Genomic DNA, 18,579 nt, shown 5'->3' with positions numbered 1-18,579 from the left:
TCGGATATCTTCGCCGATTCCTCTACTATACATATATGCACATACACGTGCGCGCGCGCGCGCTACCTACACCTATCAGAACTCATCTATGCTTCTCCGCTTTCCATCCTATACACTACTACCTGTTAAACATTTTTTTTTCTTTTTTGTCTTCTCTCTCTCCCTCTCTCTTTCTCTTTCTCTCGTATTTTCTTCCTTCCGTTTATCGGCATATATTCGAATTATTTTCATTTTATCTCTCTCTCTCTCTTTTTTATCTGCAAACAATTAAAATGATCAAAATGTGAGAAATCGATGAGATGAAATTTGTTAATTATTGTCAATTATTTTATTTACCATTTGCAACAACCACATTCCAAACGTTATCTCTTCCCTGTTACACAAATGTCATCAGCACCTTTTCTCTTCCCTAATTATCTTGTAACCTGCAAATCGACTATAGTGAGAACTTTGCATACATCTGCGTTTTTTTTTGTTTTTTCATTCTTTCTCTTCTTCTTCTTCTTCTTCTTCTTCTTCTTCTTCTTCTTCATTACAAGCGTTACTAATATGGACACTGAAAAATACAGTGAGAAAAAGTATGGTAATAAAATAGGTTGAATTAAGGTAGGCTTTCCCTACGGTTCACAGGTGTAGGGTACCTGTTCCTATTTATATACCTGCTTCTTCTTCTTCTTCTTCTTCTTCTTCTTCTTCTTCTTCTTCTTCTTCTTCTTCTTCTTCTTCTTCTTACTCGACCATCTTTTCAAACGAGTTGGAAATTTATACGTTTCTTTTCTATACTCCAGATCTTTCTTTCTTTTTTTTTTTGACAAGAATAATTTCGATTAAAAGTATAAAGAAAAAATATAATCGATGATTTGTTTTATTTGCTTTACTATTATCCGTGCTATTTTCAATATTAAATCGAATTAAACACCGAGAACGATGATCACATTTAACGAATATTAAAATGCAAATTGATATTGGCTTTATTAACAATGCCATTCGTGTTGTTATATTTCTGTATGCGATCTCTAATCGTTCGAATAACGCTATTGTAATGGCTTTGAAATGAAAGATAAGACCAGACAATCGATGAACGACCTACACGTTAACTTTTCATAAATTCATATCACGTTCTTCTTATCCACTTGCCAACTTTAAATAAAAACGCCCATATTGTTTATTATGCTCATGTTGTTCCATCATTTTGGTACTATGCGTTACAACCAAAATTCATATTTCAATCATAAATGACACGATTCTTTAATGTTTACTCAAAAAGATAATGTACTCGCGATATAATTGTTGTATTTGTTGAAGAAGAAGAAGAAGAAGAAGTAAAAAAAAAAAGACTAATCAAACGTAATTAATCATAATCGGTAAAAAGATAATATTTCGTACGTAATTGGTCCATTAAATTTCTGAACATTGAAAGATTTTCTTTACATAATCTAATAAAGAGAATACGCGATATCTCTGATGAAAGCCTTTTGCATTTAACCATCACATGCATGCACATACACACACACACAGCACAACATACATATACCTCACCACCACCAACACGACACGACGACACGACGACGCTTCTAATGACGGGAAGGACAAATTGAAAAAGTGACGGAGGCGGGAAGAAAAAGAAGGAACAAGAAGAAGAAGAAGAAGGCTTCTCGGAGAGTTACGTCGGACGGAATTTTCCAAATCTACGTGGTACGTGCGGAAAAGCGTATTCACGGGATTTAAAGTGCCTCGGAAATGACACTCTTTGATATAGATATACTACACACGTGACGCTTTAATAAAACCGAATTCAATGAAATGTTTTTTTTTCTTTTCCTAGATCCAAAGCATTCCTACATAAATTATTTTTCGTTCCTTTTTCAATCCTCTTATTCTCGGAAAAAATCTGTTCCAGTTTTTCTAAGCCTTTCGCAAAAAAAGGAAACGCATTCGTTTCGTTACCCGAATAATAGCCTCAACTTCGATATCTGGGTTATATCCGAGTTGCATTTCTTCTCTTTGTCATCTCGCACATGGAGTTACGTCTGGATTGTGTAAGTTTTGTGTATCTTCAGTCTAAATTACATATTGTTATTTTGCGCATTTTGCGTATCTGAAAAGTTGTATTTTTTTTCTTGCGTATCCGAACCAAGTGTGTGAGCACAAATGAATACCTAAAACAGATATAAGTTGAAATAGTTAATAAGGAAATTAGAAAATGTTTGTAACGCACACAGGAATAGAAAAAAATATATGAGAGGGAGAGAGAGAGAGAGAGAGAGAGAGAGAGAGAAAGAGAGCAAGAAAAAAAAACGGGGAGAAAGGAGAAAGGTTTCTCGTGAAAATTAGTTCCGTCGACGTAAGACCGTAACATCCTTTGAATCGTTTCGTGGCTTCTATACCGTGTGACAGATGACGAGTTAAACGCTACCCGAGGAAGCCTCATATCAGACAATATCTATCTATGTATGAATGTATGTGTGTCTCTGTGTATGGGGGTAAGGAATGAAAGGACGAAAAAGAGAGAGAAATCCGGATGCCACGGTGGCTTCGCTTGCATTTCTCTCGTCGGCGCCTTCACGGTACCGCGACATCGCAAGAGACAATAGGAAAGGTCGTGGAGTCCTCTGGCATTTCGCTGGATCTAATAGATATGTTCTAGCGCGCTAGGTTCCTATATATATACACACACACACACAGAAAGAGAGAGATGCATATACCCGATAAGAAACGAAAGAATAAATTCAAACACAGAAGAATGAAAGAAGAAGGATCAAGGAGAAGAAGAAGAAGAAAAAACCATTGCAAAGATCAAATGATGGATCCAAATGGCAAACTGATGAAAATTAATGGATCCCGATTGGCCAATTCCTGCGCGTTTGCCTATTTTAATTATAATCGATCGAAATATTTATAAATACATAGCGTATTAATTAGTTGGATTATTAAAATCGATCGATAAAATTATGCAGAAACGAAAAAGGATGCATAGATTTCTTACAAAACAAAAACAAAAAGGAACAAGAAGTGTGACATATGCGCGCGAGTGCGCGCACCTGTGTCTTTACTAGTCGCGTGGCATGTGTGTGTGTGTGTGTGTGTGCAGCGACACGAAATGAAATGAATAAAAAAAAAAAAAATAAAAAAATATAAAAAGGAGAGGGCAAGAACGTGTGCGCTAGCGAAGGTGCGCGCGCGGATCGTTGGAGGGAGAACGAGAAAGAGATGGTACTTTGTTATTTTGCTCATGTGCAAGCGGAGAACCCGGCAAGTTGCGCGCTCGTGTTCCTTCCATCGTTCGCCATTTGAATTGGGTGTGGGATTGTATGCGTCCATGTACGTGTGTGTGTGTGTGTGTGTGTGTATGTGTGTATGAACGGCCGCCTGGCACGGCCAGGTACCAAATGCCGCAAGGTCATGACTCGAGCATACACACATAAACGATACGATGCTGCGCCCGCACAGCTCTCTCTCTCTCTCTTTCTTTCTTTCTTTCTTTCTGTCTTTCTTTCATTCTTTCATTCTGTCTTTTTCTAATTCTTAATCTATCTATCTATCTTTCTCTTTCCTTTTATTCTTCCGATCTCCATGGAGAACCAATCTCGGAGTCCTCCTCTTACACCAGAAGAGAGTACATCTATAAGAGGGCAACCCATGGAGGGGGAAGAGGAATTACACACGTATATTTACTAAATCTCTGAATGATCGATGCAAGCCTCGAGATTCCGCGTATATTTAGGTCTCGAAAAGTGCAAGGTATTATATACGATTTCCAAATCGTACACAATAAGCAATGTACACAGATGATGATAAAATCCTTACGTAAAAAATTTAATCGTGAAAATGAAAATCCGTAGATCTCTCCTCGTCTATTTTTTTTTTTTTAATATATTTTTGATATTACAAATCATTGGAATCTCGTACGTGTGATATATCTGTAAATTAATTGAAATATTGAATATATAAAGTACAAGTAAATTGTTTGGAATATAAAGTAATAGAAAAATATTCAATGACTAGGATCGACCGTAGAAGCGCTTCATTCAAAAATGTCAAGGATCCAAATTCCGTTATGCGGCCTCGTGTAGAAATATTATACGTCATAGTAACATTCTGGATGGATAGATTGGTAATTGTCATCAATAGTTTAGAAATAATAATTTATTCCATTTTGTTGTTGTTGTGTTTGTTATTTTTTCTTCTTCTTCTTCTTCTTCTTTTTTGTTCTCCATTTTTGTTCTCCATTCTTATCCTCCATTTTTTCGCGATATATCTAATTGAAAGTATCGCACATATATGCATTTACTTACGTACGTACGTGCGAAAAAAGGAAAAAGGGAATCAGATTCACCGGGAATGTTCAAAGCACGCATTGTTTTTTATTTCGTGTCTCTTGGTTCGCTTTAAAAAGAGACGAGTGCTTGTTTGCTGACGTCGTCAGAGCAGAGAGTGGTACCGAATGGTACCTTTACATTCTCACGGTGGGTAATCTCTTTGCTGTTTCCTACGAGATTGCACGACGCTCGCAAGAAAAGGTTTACAAGTTTCTAAAGACTATTTTATCATCTTTGTAATAAAATCTAAATGGAAAGAAAAAGAAAGAATAATGAAATGATTTTAAACAATTTTTAAACATTAAAAATCATCTACAACGATGAATGAAAAATATCGTACTGTTAACTTACGTATGTAATTGTTGTTGAAAGTACAAATAAATTAATTGGATTAATCAAAATATTGCGTGAATTAAAACGTAATACTCATTATACGTTCCTTAAAGTTTCTATCTTGTTTAAATTCTAAGTCATGGAGAAAAGAGGTTACTTATTCATACACATTCATAATTATGTTTGTGTGAGCGAAAGTCCTCTTAAATGACAATTAAAGTCTTACTTTATTTTAAATATCATTGGAATTATTACAGGAAACTGTATATGCTAATTATAATCCAATTATAAAAAGAAAGAAAGAGAGAGATTTTTTAACGTAACTTTACCTGCATTTATAAAATATTTAATCGTAATGAAGTATAGTTCACGCGAAATATCAAAAAGGATAGGTTAACGAGCATTATCCAATGAGTTTCTTCTTACCTATCATTCCATCTTCTAATAATGAACAATTATTATTTATTGCAACGTATCGCTTAATCGAATACATCTTAACGAAATATATTTTGCGCATATACAAGTCAATAATTTGCAATTTATAAAAATAACGTTCGATTACAATTTTTTTATTACTACTATGTTATAAGAAACATTAAAATATTATAAAAAGGTTAGTTACCAGAAAAGCCGTTTTTCATTGGTTAGATTTGAAAATTTCTAAGGAATTTTCCTAGACTCACTTTGATTGGTTAACTTCTTCTTTGATATATTTCGATAACCATTCGCTACGTAATTTCAAATATCGTACGCTCATTCGTCGAAAATTATTAGATTATTTTCTTAAACTCACTTTGATTGGTTAGATTCTTCTTTGATGCATTTTGGTACCATTATAGGTTATTTCAAACCTTATACTCTCATTCGTTGAATATGTTCGGAGATAGTAGTGCATTGAAAATTGTACTTACTTATATTCCCAGGGATGCAAAGTTTCTCGATGTACACATGACGTAACGAATCTTCTCGTATACGCTTAGTAGCCATTTTGTTTTCGACGGAACGGCTGATCAAGGTATTGCATTAAAGATAATTTGCGTTATTTTAGAACATTATAACGATCGATAGTATTAGTGAACAGACAAAAAAGCTCACGGATAGTTTACTGCAATTGTTAATATTTCAATCGTCAAATAATGACTCGTGATATATGCAATTGCGGATATAAAAAACTGTTCCGTACGATTGAATACTTTCCAATCGATCCAAATTTCATTTCAACGTTCTTCGATAATGGATGATAATATCTGTAAAACATTAATATTTATTCACAATATTCTCTCTACTTATTAAAGATTACTTTGTATATCGATCATAGAAGTCATTCCTAACCGAATTTCTGTTATAAACACATTTATAACATATTTTCAAAGTAATTGATTTAAATTTTTGAAACTCATATTATAAGTTCTTATAAATTGAGTCAACATTCTTTTCATAATATTGGAAATAACACTTGATACGAGTTATTCTCGTATGAGAATTAATGTTAAATTAATTTATTAATTATCAAATTTTATAAATTTCTTTGAAGAAAGTAACACTGATTCCTTCATACATATGAATGTATTATATTGATGAGGTTCAATTTAAACCTGAATAATAATTTTCTCTATCTATAAAAAGTGTCATTAAATCAATTCTATAAGTTTACAATTAGTATTAAATTACAGATGATTATATCATGATATATGATGTATATATATATATATATATATATATATATATATATATATATATAATATATATGAATATATCATGATAGATGTAAAAAAAGGTTAAATAAGAAGCACAGAGATGTTAACATATCAAAGTATATAGTATATATTCTCTCGCTCAAAGTCTGCTTGTCTCTTGCAAATGTGTATTTAGAGCCAGTCTCATGTAAAGGCGTGGTGAATTAGAATAGGCTGTTTACTCATAGAAGGCAGTTTCTATCCTTATAGGTATCCAACTATCCGTTCACCCTGGTCAGTGAGGTATTTGAGCTCTTCTTCGCCATGGATTCAAAACGGCATGAATGCAGCGCCAGGTCGCAAACAGAATCGCCACCTACACCGCCTTCACCTCCCCTGTATAGTTCAAGTTACCCAACGCATGACAACTACAAAAGCAGAACAACGCGTCGTTCGCCTTCGCCTACCGACTACAGGGGCAGTAAATCTTCCCGGAATGAATCACCACCGGATAGACGAAGACGTAAGAGGAGTACGTCCAGAACTTCTCCTATCCGATCTCACAGACGGTCTCGTTCAAGTGACAGAGACAAAGATCGAGATAGAGACAGGGAAAGGTCACGAAAATATTCACGAAGAGATAGATCAAGATCCAGATCGAGGGGAAGGTCTCGTTCAAGAGACAGAAGGCGTAGTCGTAGCAGAAATAGAAGTAGAGACAGGCATAGATAGAGAAAGTCGTAGGCACCATAGAGCGCCGTCTTATGAATCGGATGCTTTTGAAGATCACTCTGATACGGTTGTAGCACAACAACAACCTCCTCCGCAACCGAATGCTTTTAAAAATGATGGAAGTTTTATGGAAATGTTTAAAAAAATGCAAGAACAAATGCAACCCACACAACAACCAACGACTTCTGTTCTCGAAGAGAAACCTGTAATACCGCCACCTCTGATGGTTGGTAAAAGGCGAGGTGGAAGAATTCTTAAAACTGGAATGGTCGCGAAGCCAAAGACTGAGCCAACCGCAGAACAACCTAAGGATGCATGGTCGCTTTATATGGCAGAAGTGAAAAAATATCGTGAAGTTTGTTGTCAGGAAGAGGATAATACCAGACCGTTGGTCAAATAATTTATTTTCTTTCTTCTTCTTTGTCGTCTCATTATTCCTGTAACAAATGTGCTGTGAACAGACATTAGTTCTTCTTTTAACTTTACTTTTATTTTTTTTTTTATGATCGTGTCATTAAGTGACAATACCGAACAGTAGTCTAATCTACTCTTGCACTTGAATAATTTCAATATAAATATATGTATAATTTTTAAGGGTACGAGATAACATTTTTAAAAGGAAATTAATTTTTAATTGAATCTATATTTAATATACATGTATGTCTAATATACGGTAATTTGAAACTGTATATGAACGCTTTTGTAGAGGAAGCTTATTATTTAAATGGTTTCTTTATGCATGAAAGAGAGAAAGAGACTATACATATAAAGAAAAATAATAAAAGAAATGAAGGAAATTGTGATAGTGATTAGGTGAGGCAAGAGACATATGGCCTAGAGCGAGGGATTGTATACATAAGCTAATGTAGCAAAGGGTTGAAAAGGGTGACACATGTAATATTTAAATGAAAAGAAATTCAAATAGAAATTAAGTAACTTATGTAACTTGTTAAAGAATATTCTAAACTGCTGCCATCATGTCACAAGTACAGTTGAAGACTGCGCCATTCGATCCAAGGTTCCCAAATCAAAATCAAACAAGGTATGACTTTTTTGATCATATTAAAAATAAAAATTGATATCATTAATAATTTGAATGATTTATCACTAATAACCTTAATGAATATGCATAGATACTGCTACCAAAGTTACTTGGACTTTCATCGATGTTCCAAAAAACACAGCCCAGATTATGAACCCTGTCAGTACTTCAAACGAGTCTACTCTTCGATGTGCCCAAATGAATGGACCGAAAAATGGGATGCACAAGTAGAAGAAGGCACATTCGCTGGAAATATTTAGGAAAGATTGTTATCCATAAATTGTTCCTTCCCTCTTTTAGTGAATTATTTGCCAATAACAGGACATTCAGAAATCATTTTCTCCTGTTTGTAAAAATAATTATTAATTATTAAAATGAAAATATAAATGTCTATTAATGTGCGTACATTTTTTTAATACCTTTAAAGCACCTCTAATCTTATGACAATTTTATTTCTCTATATTTTTTTTTCTTTTCTTTTCTTCATCTAATACAGAAATCTGCGCTGTGTTCAATAAAGTTTAAAAATTTATTATTGTAGGATTGAAACGTAATCTGTAATTTCTATGTATAAGAATAGTTTTATTTTGATACGTAGATTATAGTTGATCTTATGATTTTATAATAACGAATATATATTATTATAAAAAAGAGAATTTATATTTAAATATTTTACAACTTTTCAAGGTTATCTCTGTAAATAGTAATTCATTTGTCATACCTCATCAATAAAAATGGCTGACGTTGCTTTTGTATTTACCAAACAAATTGTCTTCTATTTAATACAACAGTTTAATTGAAAATAAAATACGAGAAACATGTCGAATAGTTTGAGTGCAATTAATGACAATTATTTGTCTGATTCTTCAGACGAAGATGAAGAAGAAGAAGAAGAAGAAAAAAAATTGAGGAAAACTGGTGAAACGTAATTGGATATTTATTGGTTAGAATTTGGATTATTTAAAAACTTAAATAAACAAGATATAATATTTTTTTCTTTATAGTTTATTCGTACCTGAAAGTATTCTGTCGTGGAAAGGTGTTCCTCATCATGAAGAAAAAATTGATAACCCGTCAGAACATAATGGAAGGATTAGAAGTTTTAAACACGAACGTGGCAATTGGTCAACGTTGATTTACATTAATTGTAATTGATACATTTTTGTAGAAAAATTTTGAAATGTAAAACAGGGATGGCAAATAAGTGGAACATGTGCTGACCTTGACACGGGAGCAATTGTTGATGATACTCGCTGCACATATACAAAATATGTTCAATCAAATTTCATTTCAAGGGACAGGTCATTCAATGCAATCATAAATACAAGGTCGATGAAACTGAATGAAAAAGATCACAATAAATGTTACATTATTTTGGTACGTAGATTAAATCTTATTTGCCATCCCTAATGTAGAACGTAGAATGGAATGTTGAAAAATTAAATAAAAACATGAAAGTTTACATAGTGCAGGTATCACAAGATATAAATAATATTAAAACATTTTAATATTGATTTCAGATACAGCGACTGATACTATGCTTTCTTGGATAAAATCGATAGAAACTTTGTTACCAAAAGACAGCAACATATTATTAGACCAATTTCATCTTAGTCTTACTCGAACATTGGTACTTAAATATCACTGGATCGAATCATTTGTTAAAAGCTTGAAAGAACTATGTTCGGTATTAGTAAGATTTTATATAGAGCTTATGGATATTAAAGTATATTGCAACGAAGAAAGAACTCGTACATTTCTTGCAATAAATTGTTCCAATACTATGTTAAATTTTACCATTAATATTATCAATAATATGCTGGCCGAATATCAGTTACCACCTTATTATGAGGTAAGGATTAATATTGTCAATTACATATATCAGATTTGCTGTTACGATATTGACATCATTATATTTGAATGATTATCTTTCTTTTAAAGGATCCTTCAAACCATATAAGCATCTTTTGGTGGGTAGGAGATAAAGAAAACTGCTTGAATAAAGTTCTACCTTCTATCAAATCTAGTTTTGAACAATTTTATGTTAATAATACCGAGGATAACTACGTATATGTTGACGAGTTACATTGTAAAATAGGAAACAAGCTTTATACATTTCCATTAAAATTGCATAACCATAGATAACCATTCATATGTAAATGAGTTAAATTATAAAACAGAAAACAATCTTTTTACATTTTATTTAAAACATCAATTTTAATGTAAAAAATATAAATATTAATTATAACTTAATAATAATAATAATAATAATAATAATAATAATAATAATAATAATAATAATAATAATAATAATAATATACATATGCATAGTTAAATTTACAAGCCACTTTATTTACCATTCTTTATATGAAATTATCAGAAACTTTATTTACCATTCTTAATATTTTAACTACGCCGGCTTAAAAATAGTAAGATTATGCGGTAATTTATGTACAACGCCTCTTCCTTCCCACAAAATTAACCAAGACTGACATATATCGGATATCATGTTAACAATTAAAGTACAGATTTCAGGATTCTTTATAGTTATATTTGGATCAGGTGGTTCCGCAATAGTTTTACATCCACTAACATCTATATGTGTTAACGTGGGTCTACGATTCAACAACATATGTACCGATACCGAGGAAATTTTTGAATTACCATTAAATATTATTTTAGTAAGATTTGGTGCTTGCAAAAGTATAGTTTTAACATCGTCGTCAATAATGTCACAGCAAGATAGTTCAAGCGATTCTAAAGTCATGAAAGAAATTTTGGAATTCTTAACAACATCTGTGATAAATGAATTTCGAGTTGGATGCAATGTATTGGACAAATTTAAATTAACTAATTGTCTTTGTAAAAAATGGCAATTGCTGTCTCCGTTTAAAAAGTTCCATGATAAATCCAAATTAACGAGATTATTACTTTCGATGGAAAATTTAAAATTATCTAACTCGCAGTGTCGTAAATTCAACGTTTGTAAATTTTTTAATGGTACAATCAGTTTATGAAGTGTTTCTTCGGAATTAGGCCCCAGTGGATTATAACTGAAATCCAATACTCTCAGTTGCACCGGTAATTTTTCCATCTTTAATAAACAATTATAATCAATGTCGCATCGTTGCAAATATAATTCTTGCAAAAGCGATAAATTTAATAGGCAATTGGATAAGATTTTTCCACTGCTGAGAAATACTCCTCCGGATAAATAGAGTACTTGTAAATTTTTCTGATACTCCAAAGCTTTGAGCAAAGGTTCGAGTTCCATTTCTTTTGTTTCGTCCGATTTAAGACGGAAAACAGAAGTGTTGTCGCACGATTTAAGACATTTTATCGTTGTCTCTTCTGGCACTAAAAGTATCAAATATTTTTTGTTAGAATTTTGCTATTATTGGGTAACAATAAAACTAATTTTGTAATATTACCTAATTGAATAGTCCTGCAAATTGTTTTATACCTCTCCACGATGGGTGGTATTTCTATTTTGATGATATCGCATTTCAAATATTTTATATTTTCACTTTCTTTTATAATATGGATCACATTTTCCGAAGAAACTGTACCTCCATCCATTGTCTTTAAAACAAGATCCACTATACATCCGGTTTCATCATTGAATTTTTTCTTCATATCCTCTAAAATGTTTTCTAATATTTCGCTCTTATCTTGATCGAGTATAATTAATCTTAAATGAAAAACTTTATTTTTTATTGAAATCTGTAAATTCGTTGTTATTGCATTGTTACTTTGTTGAGACGTGTTATCCAAAATGTTAGAACAAATAGGTGAAGGAGTACGAGATACTGAATTTTTAGTAAAACCGGTAGAAAATAGAGACATTTGTTTATTTTTCTTTTTTCTAAATTGTTTAGGAGAGTTAGGAGGGCTAGTTACTTTACTTGCATTGCTATTGTCACTGTCTATTAATTCAATATTATCATTTTCTTCTTCCTCGTCATCTGAATCAATTTTTGGTCGTTTTATATATATACTATTTGTCTCGTCATCTACATTGAAACTATTTGATTTTCTCTTGTTAGTTGCATTGGAACTATCATTTAGAAATTTCTTTTTGGAGCTGATGTCCATGTCATCTTCTAACCAGTCGTCAACTAAATCTTCTTTGGTATCTACAAGAGGATTTGATATTTTACCCCTATCGTTGAAATTTGTGATCGGTCTTATCAAACTACCTCTGTGTTTTAAACTAGCTATCGTTCTTTTATAATCCTCTCCAGCAGATATTTTCATAGGTTCTACTTCCTCTCTCTCTGTTTCAAGACTTATTAATTTTTTATAATCAGTTTTAGTTGTAGGAGATTGTTTTTTCGAATTTTTTATGTTCACCGGAACCAGAGGTAGTAACTTTTTATACATATTCTCGTATTCTATTAGTTCGCTTTGCGATAAGTCACCTGCTCGATTTTTCCAATTTTCTAAGCAGTCTAACACCGTATCTCCTTCTTTAGTTCTAAGAATAACATTTGCACCGTATTTCATCAACAAATTCATCATAGCTAAATTGCCGCATGATGCTGCATCGTGAAGGGGCGTAATACCCCCGCACAACGATCCACCTGGATCATTAACTTTCGCTCCATTTTTAAGTAACAATTCAGCTATTTCTATATAATCATGATTAGCAGCTTCGTGAAGAGGAGTCCAACCGCAGTGATCTCTTACGTTAGTTGGATGTCCTGCTGCTAAAAATTTTTTCACGTTTGCTATATTGCCTTTAATACATGCAACGTGAAGTTGCGTTTCTCCTTTCTCATTTCTCCTCACTGCGAGACCTCTCTTAAAGTGTCGTTTTGTTGTTCCAATATTTTCTTTAGATTTTATTTCATTTTCCACATCCGATAAGTCTTCCAAACAAATATCTCCACCGATATTTACACTTTCTACTTCACTTTCGCTTTCGCTTTCTTCATCTATAAGATGATTCGTCAAACTATTCAATTTTTCTTGGATCATTTCCTTAGTATCTTTATCTTCGGTTTTCTCCAAATAAAGTAAAAAGTTTTTTAGAACGGATATTTGAAGTTTATTATCTTTAGACTGTTCCACCGTGGACAATGCTAAATGGAAAGATTTTTTAATTTCATCATCGGATGATTTATTGGCTATTTGTAAATCAGCTAAAAAGAGAGCGGATCTACAAATTTCACGTGGATCATTACATAGTTCGAGTTCTTTAACAGCATATTGCAATGCTTCATCGTAACGATCAACATCACGCAAAGTTTGCGCCAAGCTTGTTAAAGCAGCACCTATTTTTTCGCTTCCACTATCTTCAGCACATTTTAACATCTCTCGATAATAATCGATTGCTTTTTCGAAAGAATTTACAATTACTGCGGCATCTCCTAACGTTTCATACAACTTTAGTTTAATGGATATATCATCCTCGATAATTAAATTTTCTTCGTTTCTGCATATTGTTACCACTGAGCCAAAAGCAAATAATATTTCTATTAAAACAGATTGCTTACATTTACAATTAAATTTGACAAATATTTGTAAGCTTACCAATTCTTAAATATTTCTCAACTTGTTCGTTTATATTTTCTGGTAATCCCTTAGTTAAAAATAAAGAGACTAATATTTTACGTGCATCAGTCCATTTTCCATTCTTTAATAATAATTCTGTTTTGGTAAGACGTGCTATGGCTTTTAACGATATATTATTTACATCTGCAGCAGCATCAAGATGTTGCAACGCTAATTCAGTTTTTCCTTGATTTTCATATATAGTAGCTAAAGCAATATTTATTCTATGTAAGTCTTCATCTAATTTATGTTTTTTACATAATGCGGCTGCCTTTTCTATAAGATCGATTGCTTGTTCAGGTTCTTTCTGAGCTTCAAGTACCAAGCCTAGATTCAAGAGTAATCGTGTACGCATTGTCATCATTTCTTCTAATTTAATATTTGAATTTTCTAATCTGTAAATAGATACACATAAACTCACATATTCACATACACAGTAGGTATCATTAAATAGAGTATAAGAATAAAATTATATATTAACCCCTTATACTGTAACATGTGAGAATTGTGATACGTTTTACAGCCCAAAAAATAGCAAAGAATATGGCAAAAAGCTCGACACATTAAATCATAGCGCAAGGGGTTAAAGATTAAAAATGTATGAAACATTTCTTACTCATTACAAAGACAAATACTCCTCGTATACGCTTTTTTAGCATCGACTAAAACATTTTTTTTTTTATCTGATTCTTCAGGTAGCGTATCAGCAAAACAAAAATATGTTCTTCCTAACGTAGCAAATGCACGCTGTTCTTCCAACAAATTCTTCACCTTTTTGGCACCCTCTGTTCTAACATATAAATTACATTTAATAGTCGTAATCTTATTAAAGAACTAATTAATTTTAATTCTTTGTATGTAATACACAAACCAAGATATTCGTTGAGATGTATCAGCGCGTCTTCATAATTACCAAGACCGGTATAAGTTTCACCGATCATTCTATGTGCAACCGCAGTATTTAACTCATCATTTAAAATTTGACAAACTTCTAATTGTTGATGATATTCTTTTAAAGCATCTTCTAATTTTCCAGTTTGATAATACAAATCTCCAAGTTCTTTAATAATTTCAGCCAACTGTTGCAAATTTCCATCACGTTTGACACGTTGTTTTCTTTTTATAAGTCCTGATTTTTAATAATTGAGAAAATATTTATTAAACTAATACGTTTTTGATATTGATATTATCATTAGAACAGAGAAAATACTTACTATCTTCTTCCATGTTGCATTAAAACTGTCTATCAATAATAAAAGTTAAATACCAACATACACACATAACCTTACATCTGCATCACGTTTTAATATACACACTATTTTATAATCACAACACACTGTGTTAATATTTATTTATGATATAACATTAATTAATTAAATTTTGAAAATGTTTTGTTTTCAATATAATTAAAAAAATTAGAATTTTATGTTAATTTAAATAGAATAAATGTCACAAAATGTGTGCGTGTGTAGAGAGATTGAATTCAACAAGTTGTCTTTTACGATGCGCGCGAAATTTAAAACGACATCCTATCCGCCATTTGTGTACGCAATGAATAATAATTCGACGAAATAATTATAATATATTCTTATAATTATATATTTTGGTAAAAAAAATGAGAAAAAGTGTGAAGAAAAAACACATGTTTGTTATTTTTTTCTTTTTTCGTACGATATACACATCGACTCTTTTGGCAACTTTATTTTTTCGCATTATCGAAACTTCACACACAGGCATATCTTTATGGTTGAATTTATATACACGTACATACACATACAATATATCACGATAAGAAATAAACATCGTTCTAAAAGTTAAAAATAAATAATTAGAATAAAAAAAGAAAAGAGAAAACGTAGAACTAACTGGGAAAAGAAGATTATACATGTAGATATATTTTACTTTTTTCCTGTCCTCTTTTTTATAGTCTTCTTTATTTTGTCATTTTTATACGATAATTATTTCATAATTAATGAATTAATTAATTCATATATATATAAATATTTTTTAAACCGTATATAATAATTGACTGATAATTATTATAACATTCACTCTTGTAATATGAATTATGTGTAGTTTCAGCTATTTTATTTTATATTTTTTATCTTTCCATTTTACCAGCACTTTTCCACCTAGTATATTACGTTGTTTTCATTTACAACAATCAACAATCTTTCGTTTACTCCACGATGAACATATATATATAATAATTTCTTTTTAATTAACATTCACAAATTGGTGAGAATAAGCAGCAGTCGATTTAAATCTAAAAGTAAACGTTTTTCTCATTTATTTTACGATTGTAACTAATTTAAACATTGCGGCACTATTATTTCAGCTGTTGAATTTACCATAACATTATACATCAGGCTTATTTGAAAAGGTAAATTTATTTATTGATGTTTTTAATTAAGCTCGTTTTTGTGCATATCAAATTTTGATCGTATACATTATAACTGCTTTTCTTTTTTTTTCTAAATAAAATTCTTGAAAAATACACGTGTTTTAATTTGTTAATCATTTCCAATGACCAGAGGATAAATAAATAATAAACAAAATGTGTTCTTCGATAATCCTCCGAATATCACGTGCACAAAAGCGGGCTTTTTAAAATGATCGTATGTAGAATCATTTTTTTCTTTTCTTATATTTACACATGATCTGGATAAATATTCGAAGCATTCTATATCATCTTGACCATCATTATCATCATCATCATCATCATCATATCTATTTGCGCTTAGGCTTCGAATAATTTGAATAATCTGCTAAGATACTAAACCCCCCCCCAAAAAAAAACAAAAAATCATAAGAATAACATAAAAAAGAAATAAAAGAAAAATTATAATGATCACGCATTAGATATTATAGACTAGGCAAAAATATTTATCTCAAATCTCGAAAATGACATAGTTCGACGCTTCTTAAATTTCAATAGTCTTAACAACGCGAGTTTCATTATACTTGTTTTTTTTTTCTTTATTTTCTTCGTTTTTTTTAATGAATATAATACACGTAACTCTAAATATAAGCAGATATTTTAAATACATTTAAGCGTAAGGATTATATATTCGAGAGTTACTTGAATACTTTATTGTTATATTCATAATATATTTAACGTCACTAAAATCGACAAAATTTTTGTTTTTTTTTCTTTCTTTCTTCCTTTTTTTTTTAATAATAATCCGATTCGATAGAAATGTATTTTTAATAAGGATCTTTTTAATTATATCAGTATCATCATCATTGATAAAAATCCAGCAAAACAATTTTTATCAAACATCTTAAATAACAATCTTTTTTTTTGTCTACGTTTAATTGTAAAATATTTTTCTAAAAGATAACGTAATATGATAAACGATAATTAATAAACGAATTAAATCAACTCAATTTCCTTATAATAAATATTTTGTAAATAAAATTATGGGATTATCAATCTCTGTACAATTATTGTGTTTTTCTTTCATACAATTTAAGTACAGTCATTACGATAGAACATTATTATATAATTATTACTATTATTATTTATTATTATTATTATTATTAATATTAATATTGTAATGATAATCAATTAAATAAATTTCTAGATAAAGTATATGTAAGTATAAATAATAGTTTTATATTTTCACTAAAATAAATAATTAAAAGTCGAGTTTCTCGTATTCTTATCACGTACAATGAATACACATATATATATATACTACACAATATATATAAAATAATATATAATATAGTATATATAATATGTAGATAATAACTAACAAAATGTGTAACAACGAAAATGAACTATGATAATAATTAATAAGTAATTGTAATGAACATACGATTATGAGATATTAATGATGGATGTATGTGTTTCTTTTATTATATTTTAACACTAAGCGTTTAAACTCATATATGTATCATTTATATAATATGTGACTCAAGTGTATTAAAATGTTTATCTATATATCTATTGAATATTTATTTATATTTATATTTATATCTATATATATATACTCGAATGAAATTCTATAATCGATAATCGTTCGAGTATATAGCACGTATTCTTTTTTTTTGTTATTTTTCTGTTTCATTCATTATTATTAAATCTTTAAATGCACATTAAGTAATAGGACACGTCTCAATCAGAGTTTAAGTCATTCCGAACATTCTTTCCTTCTTCCATTCTTTTCTTTGTTTGTTTGTTTGTTTGTTTGTTTCTTTCTCTCTCTCTCTTTCTCTCTCTCTCTCTCTCTCTCGCTCTCTCTCTTTCTCTCTCTCTCTCGCTCTCTCTCTTTCTCTCTGTGTAATTTATTTTAAATTCCATTTGGAAATGACGCTTCTTCGATCACTATCATTCTTTGCAAGTTTAAAAGGAGTGTTTTATCACAGCTCGTTTATTTATTTATCTTTTATATATCTTATTTTGTAATTATTAATATTTTATTTTATATTTGTTTTGTGTTTCTCTTCAGTGTGTTTTTTTTAAGCAAATACGAAATGCTGGCACGTTGTTTCTTCGTTTGTGTATGCGTGTCCCGAGGATATATCTTTGCGATAGATTGTTATTAACAATAAAGGATGATCAAATAAATTTGTTTAATGTTCATGCACGAATGTGTTTTAAACATTTCTTCTTCTTTCGATAGCATCTAAGAATTATTTTCGTTTAACGAAAATGGTTAATAATAATGGTAGATGACTTATTTTGTTGTTGACATCATTGCTGGAAGACGTCGATGAGTATCTTCGTAAAAAAAACAAAACGAAAAATACGAAAAGCAAGGCAAATAAATATCAACAAAATGCTAATTCGATTGTAAAATAACTACAAAATATAATTGTTCATTCTATTCAATTAAACGCTATTGTTCTAACGATTTATCGCAGGACAGAGCTACTAAAAATCTGCCTAAAAACCTCATATACGGGGTGGCAA

The 18,579-nt window shown here is 30.7% G+C and overlaps 4 protein-coding genes and 2 long non-coding RNA genes across 7 annotated transcripts in view; 3 read left to right on the top strand and 3 right to left on the bottom strand.

Annotated features, from left to right (window-relative positions):
- Window positions 1-211: 211 nt before the first annotated feature.
- Window positions 212-5,242, bottom strand: LOC122521353. The gene is made up of 7 exons (XR_006304744.1): window positions 5,079-5,242; window positions 4,671-4,981; window positions 4,013-4,565; window positions 3,808-3,920; window positions 1,948-2,159; window positions 337-741; window positions 212-257 (listed from the first exon to the last, which is right to left on the bottom strand). It is a non-coding gene; the product is annotated as an uncharacterized LOC122521353 (long non-coding RNA).
- A 326-nt stretch (window positions 5,243-5,568) lies between these two features.
- On the top strand, window positions 5,569-8,017 carry LOC122521350 (telomerase RNA component interacting RNase). Its single transcript, XM_043642009.1, is given in 3 exon segments — window positions 5,569-5,667; window positions 6,599-7,056; window positions 7,058-8,017. Coding segments are annotated over 2 exon segments (807 nt in total). The 5' UTR covers window positions 5,569-5,667; window positions 6,599-6,652; the 3' UTR covers window positions 7,461-8,017.
- On the top strand, window positions 7,932-8,493 carry LOC122521352 (cytochrome c oxidase subunit 6B2). The gene is made up of 2 exons (XM_043642011.1): window positions 7,932-8,102; window positions 8,194-8,493. Exons 1-2 carry the CDS (start codon window positions 8,038-8,040, stop codon window positions 8,360-8,362), a joined length of 234 nt encoding a protein of 77 aa, XP_043497946.1. The 5' UTR covers window positions 7,932-8,037; the 3' UTR covers window positions 8,363-8,493.
- Window positions 8,494-8,574: 81 nt separating this feature from the next.
- LOC122521355 lies at window positions 8,575-9,719 on the bottom strand. The gene is made up of 2 exons (XR_006304746.1): window positions 9,118-9,719; window positions 8,575-8,607 (listed from the first exon to the last, which is right to left on the bottom strand). It is a non-coding gene; the product is annotated as an uncharacterized LOC122521355 (long non-coding RNA).
- Window positions 8,794-10,289, top strand: LOC122521351 (U6 snRNA phosphodiesterase). The gene is made up of 4 exons (XM_043642010.1): window positions 8,794-9,027; window positions 9,107-9,249; window positions 9,623-9,954; window positions 10,044-10,289. The coding sequence occupies exons 1-4, from the start codon at window positions 8,921-8,923 to the stop codon at window positions 10,245-10,247; spliced, it is 786 nt and encodes a 261-aa protein (XP_043497945.1). The 5' UTR covers window positions 8,794-8,920; the 3' UTR covers window positions 10,248-10,289.
- A 144-nt stretch (window positions 10,290-10,433) lies between these two features.
- Window positions 10,434-18,579, bottom strand: part of LOC122521346 (tonsoku-like protein) — a 10,314-nt gene continuing 2,168 nt past the window's right edge. Inside the window, exons 2-7 of one of the 2 annotated variants that reach the window (XM_043642004.1) lie at window positions 14,873-14,897; window positions 14,530-14,787; window positions 14,275-14,443; window positions 13,638-14,053; window positions 11,534-13,555; window positions 10,434-11,459 (exon numbers count right to left, since the gene is read on the bottom strand). In XM_043642004.1, the coding sequence (XP_043497939.1) occupies window positions 10,513-11,459; window positions 11,534-13,555; window positions 13,638-14,053; window positions 14,275-14,443; window positions 14,530-14,787; window positions 14,873-14,885 (3,825 nt within the window). In that variant the 5' untranslated portion in view covers window positions 14,886-14,897 and the 3' untranslated portion in view covers window positions 10,434-10,512. Of the gene's footprint in view, window positions 11,460-11,533; window positions 13,556-13,637; window positions 14,054-14,274; window positions 14,444-14,529; window positions 14,788-14,872; window positions 14,902-18,579 lie in introns of both variants that reach the window. The other variant, XM_043642003.1, reaches the window with a different exon arrangement.

This window comes from Polistes fuscatus, unplaced genomic scaffold (genome assembly GCF_010416935.1).
Source record: "Polistes fuscatus isolate 324 unplaced genomic scaffold, CU_Pfus_HIC Scaffold4, whole genome shotgun sequence".
Lineage (NCBI taxonomy): Eukaryota > Metazoa > Arthropoda > Insecta > Hymenoptera > Vespidae > Polistes > Polistes fuscatus.
This window is presented reverse-complemented; position numbering and strand designations above follow the sequence as displayed.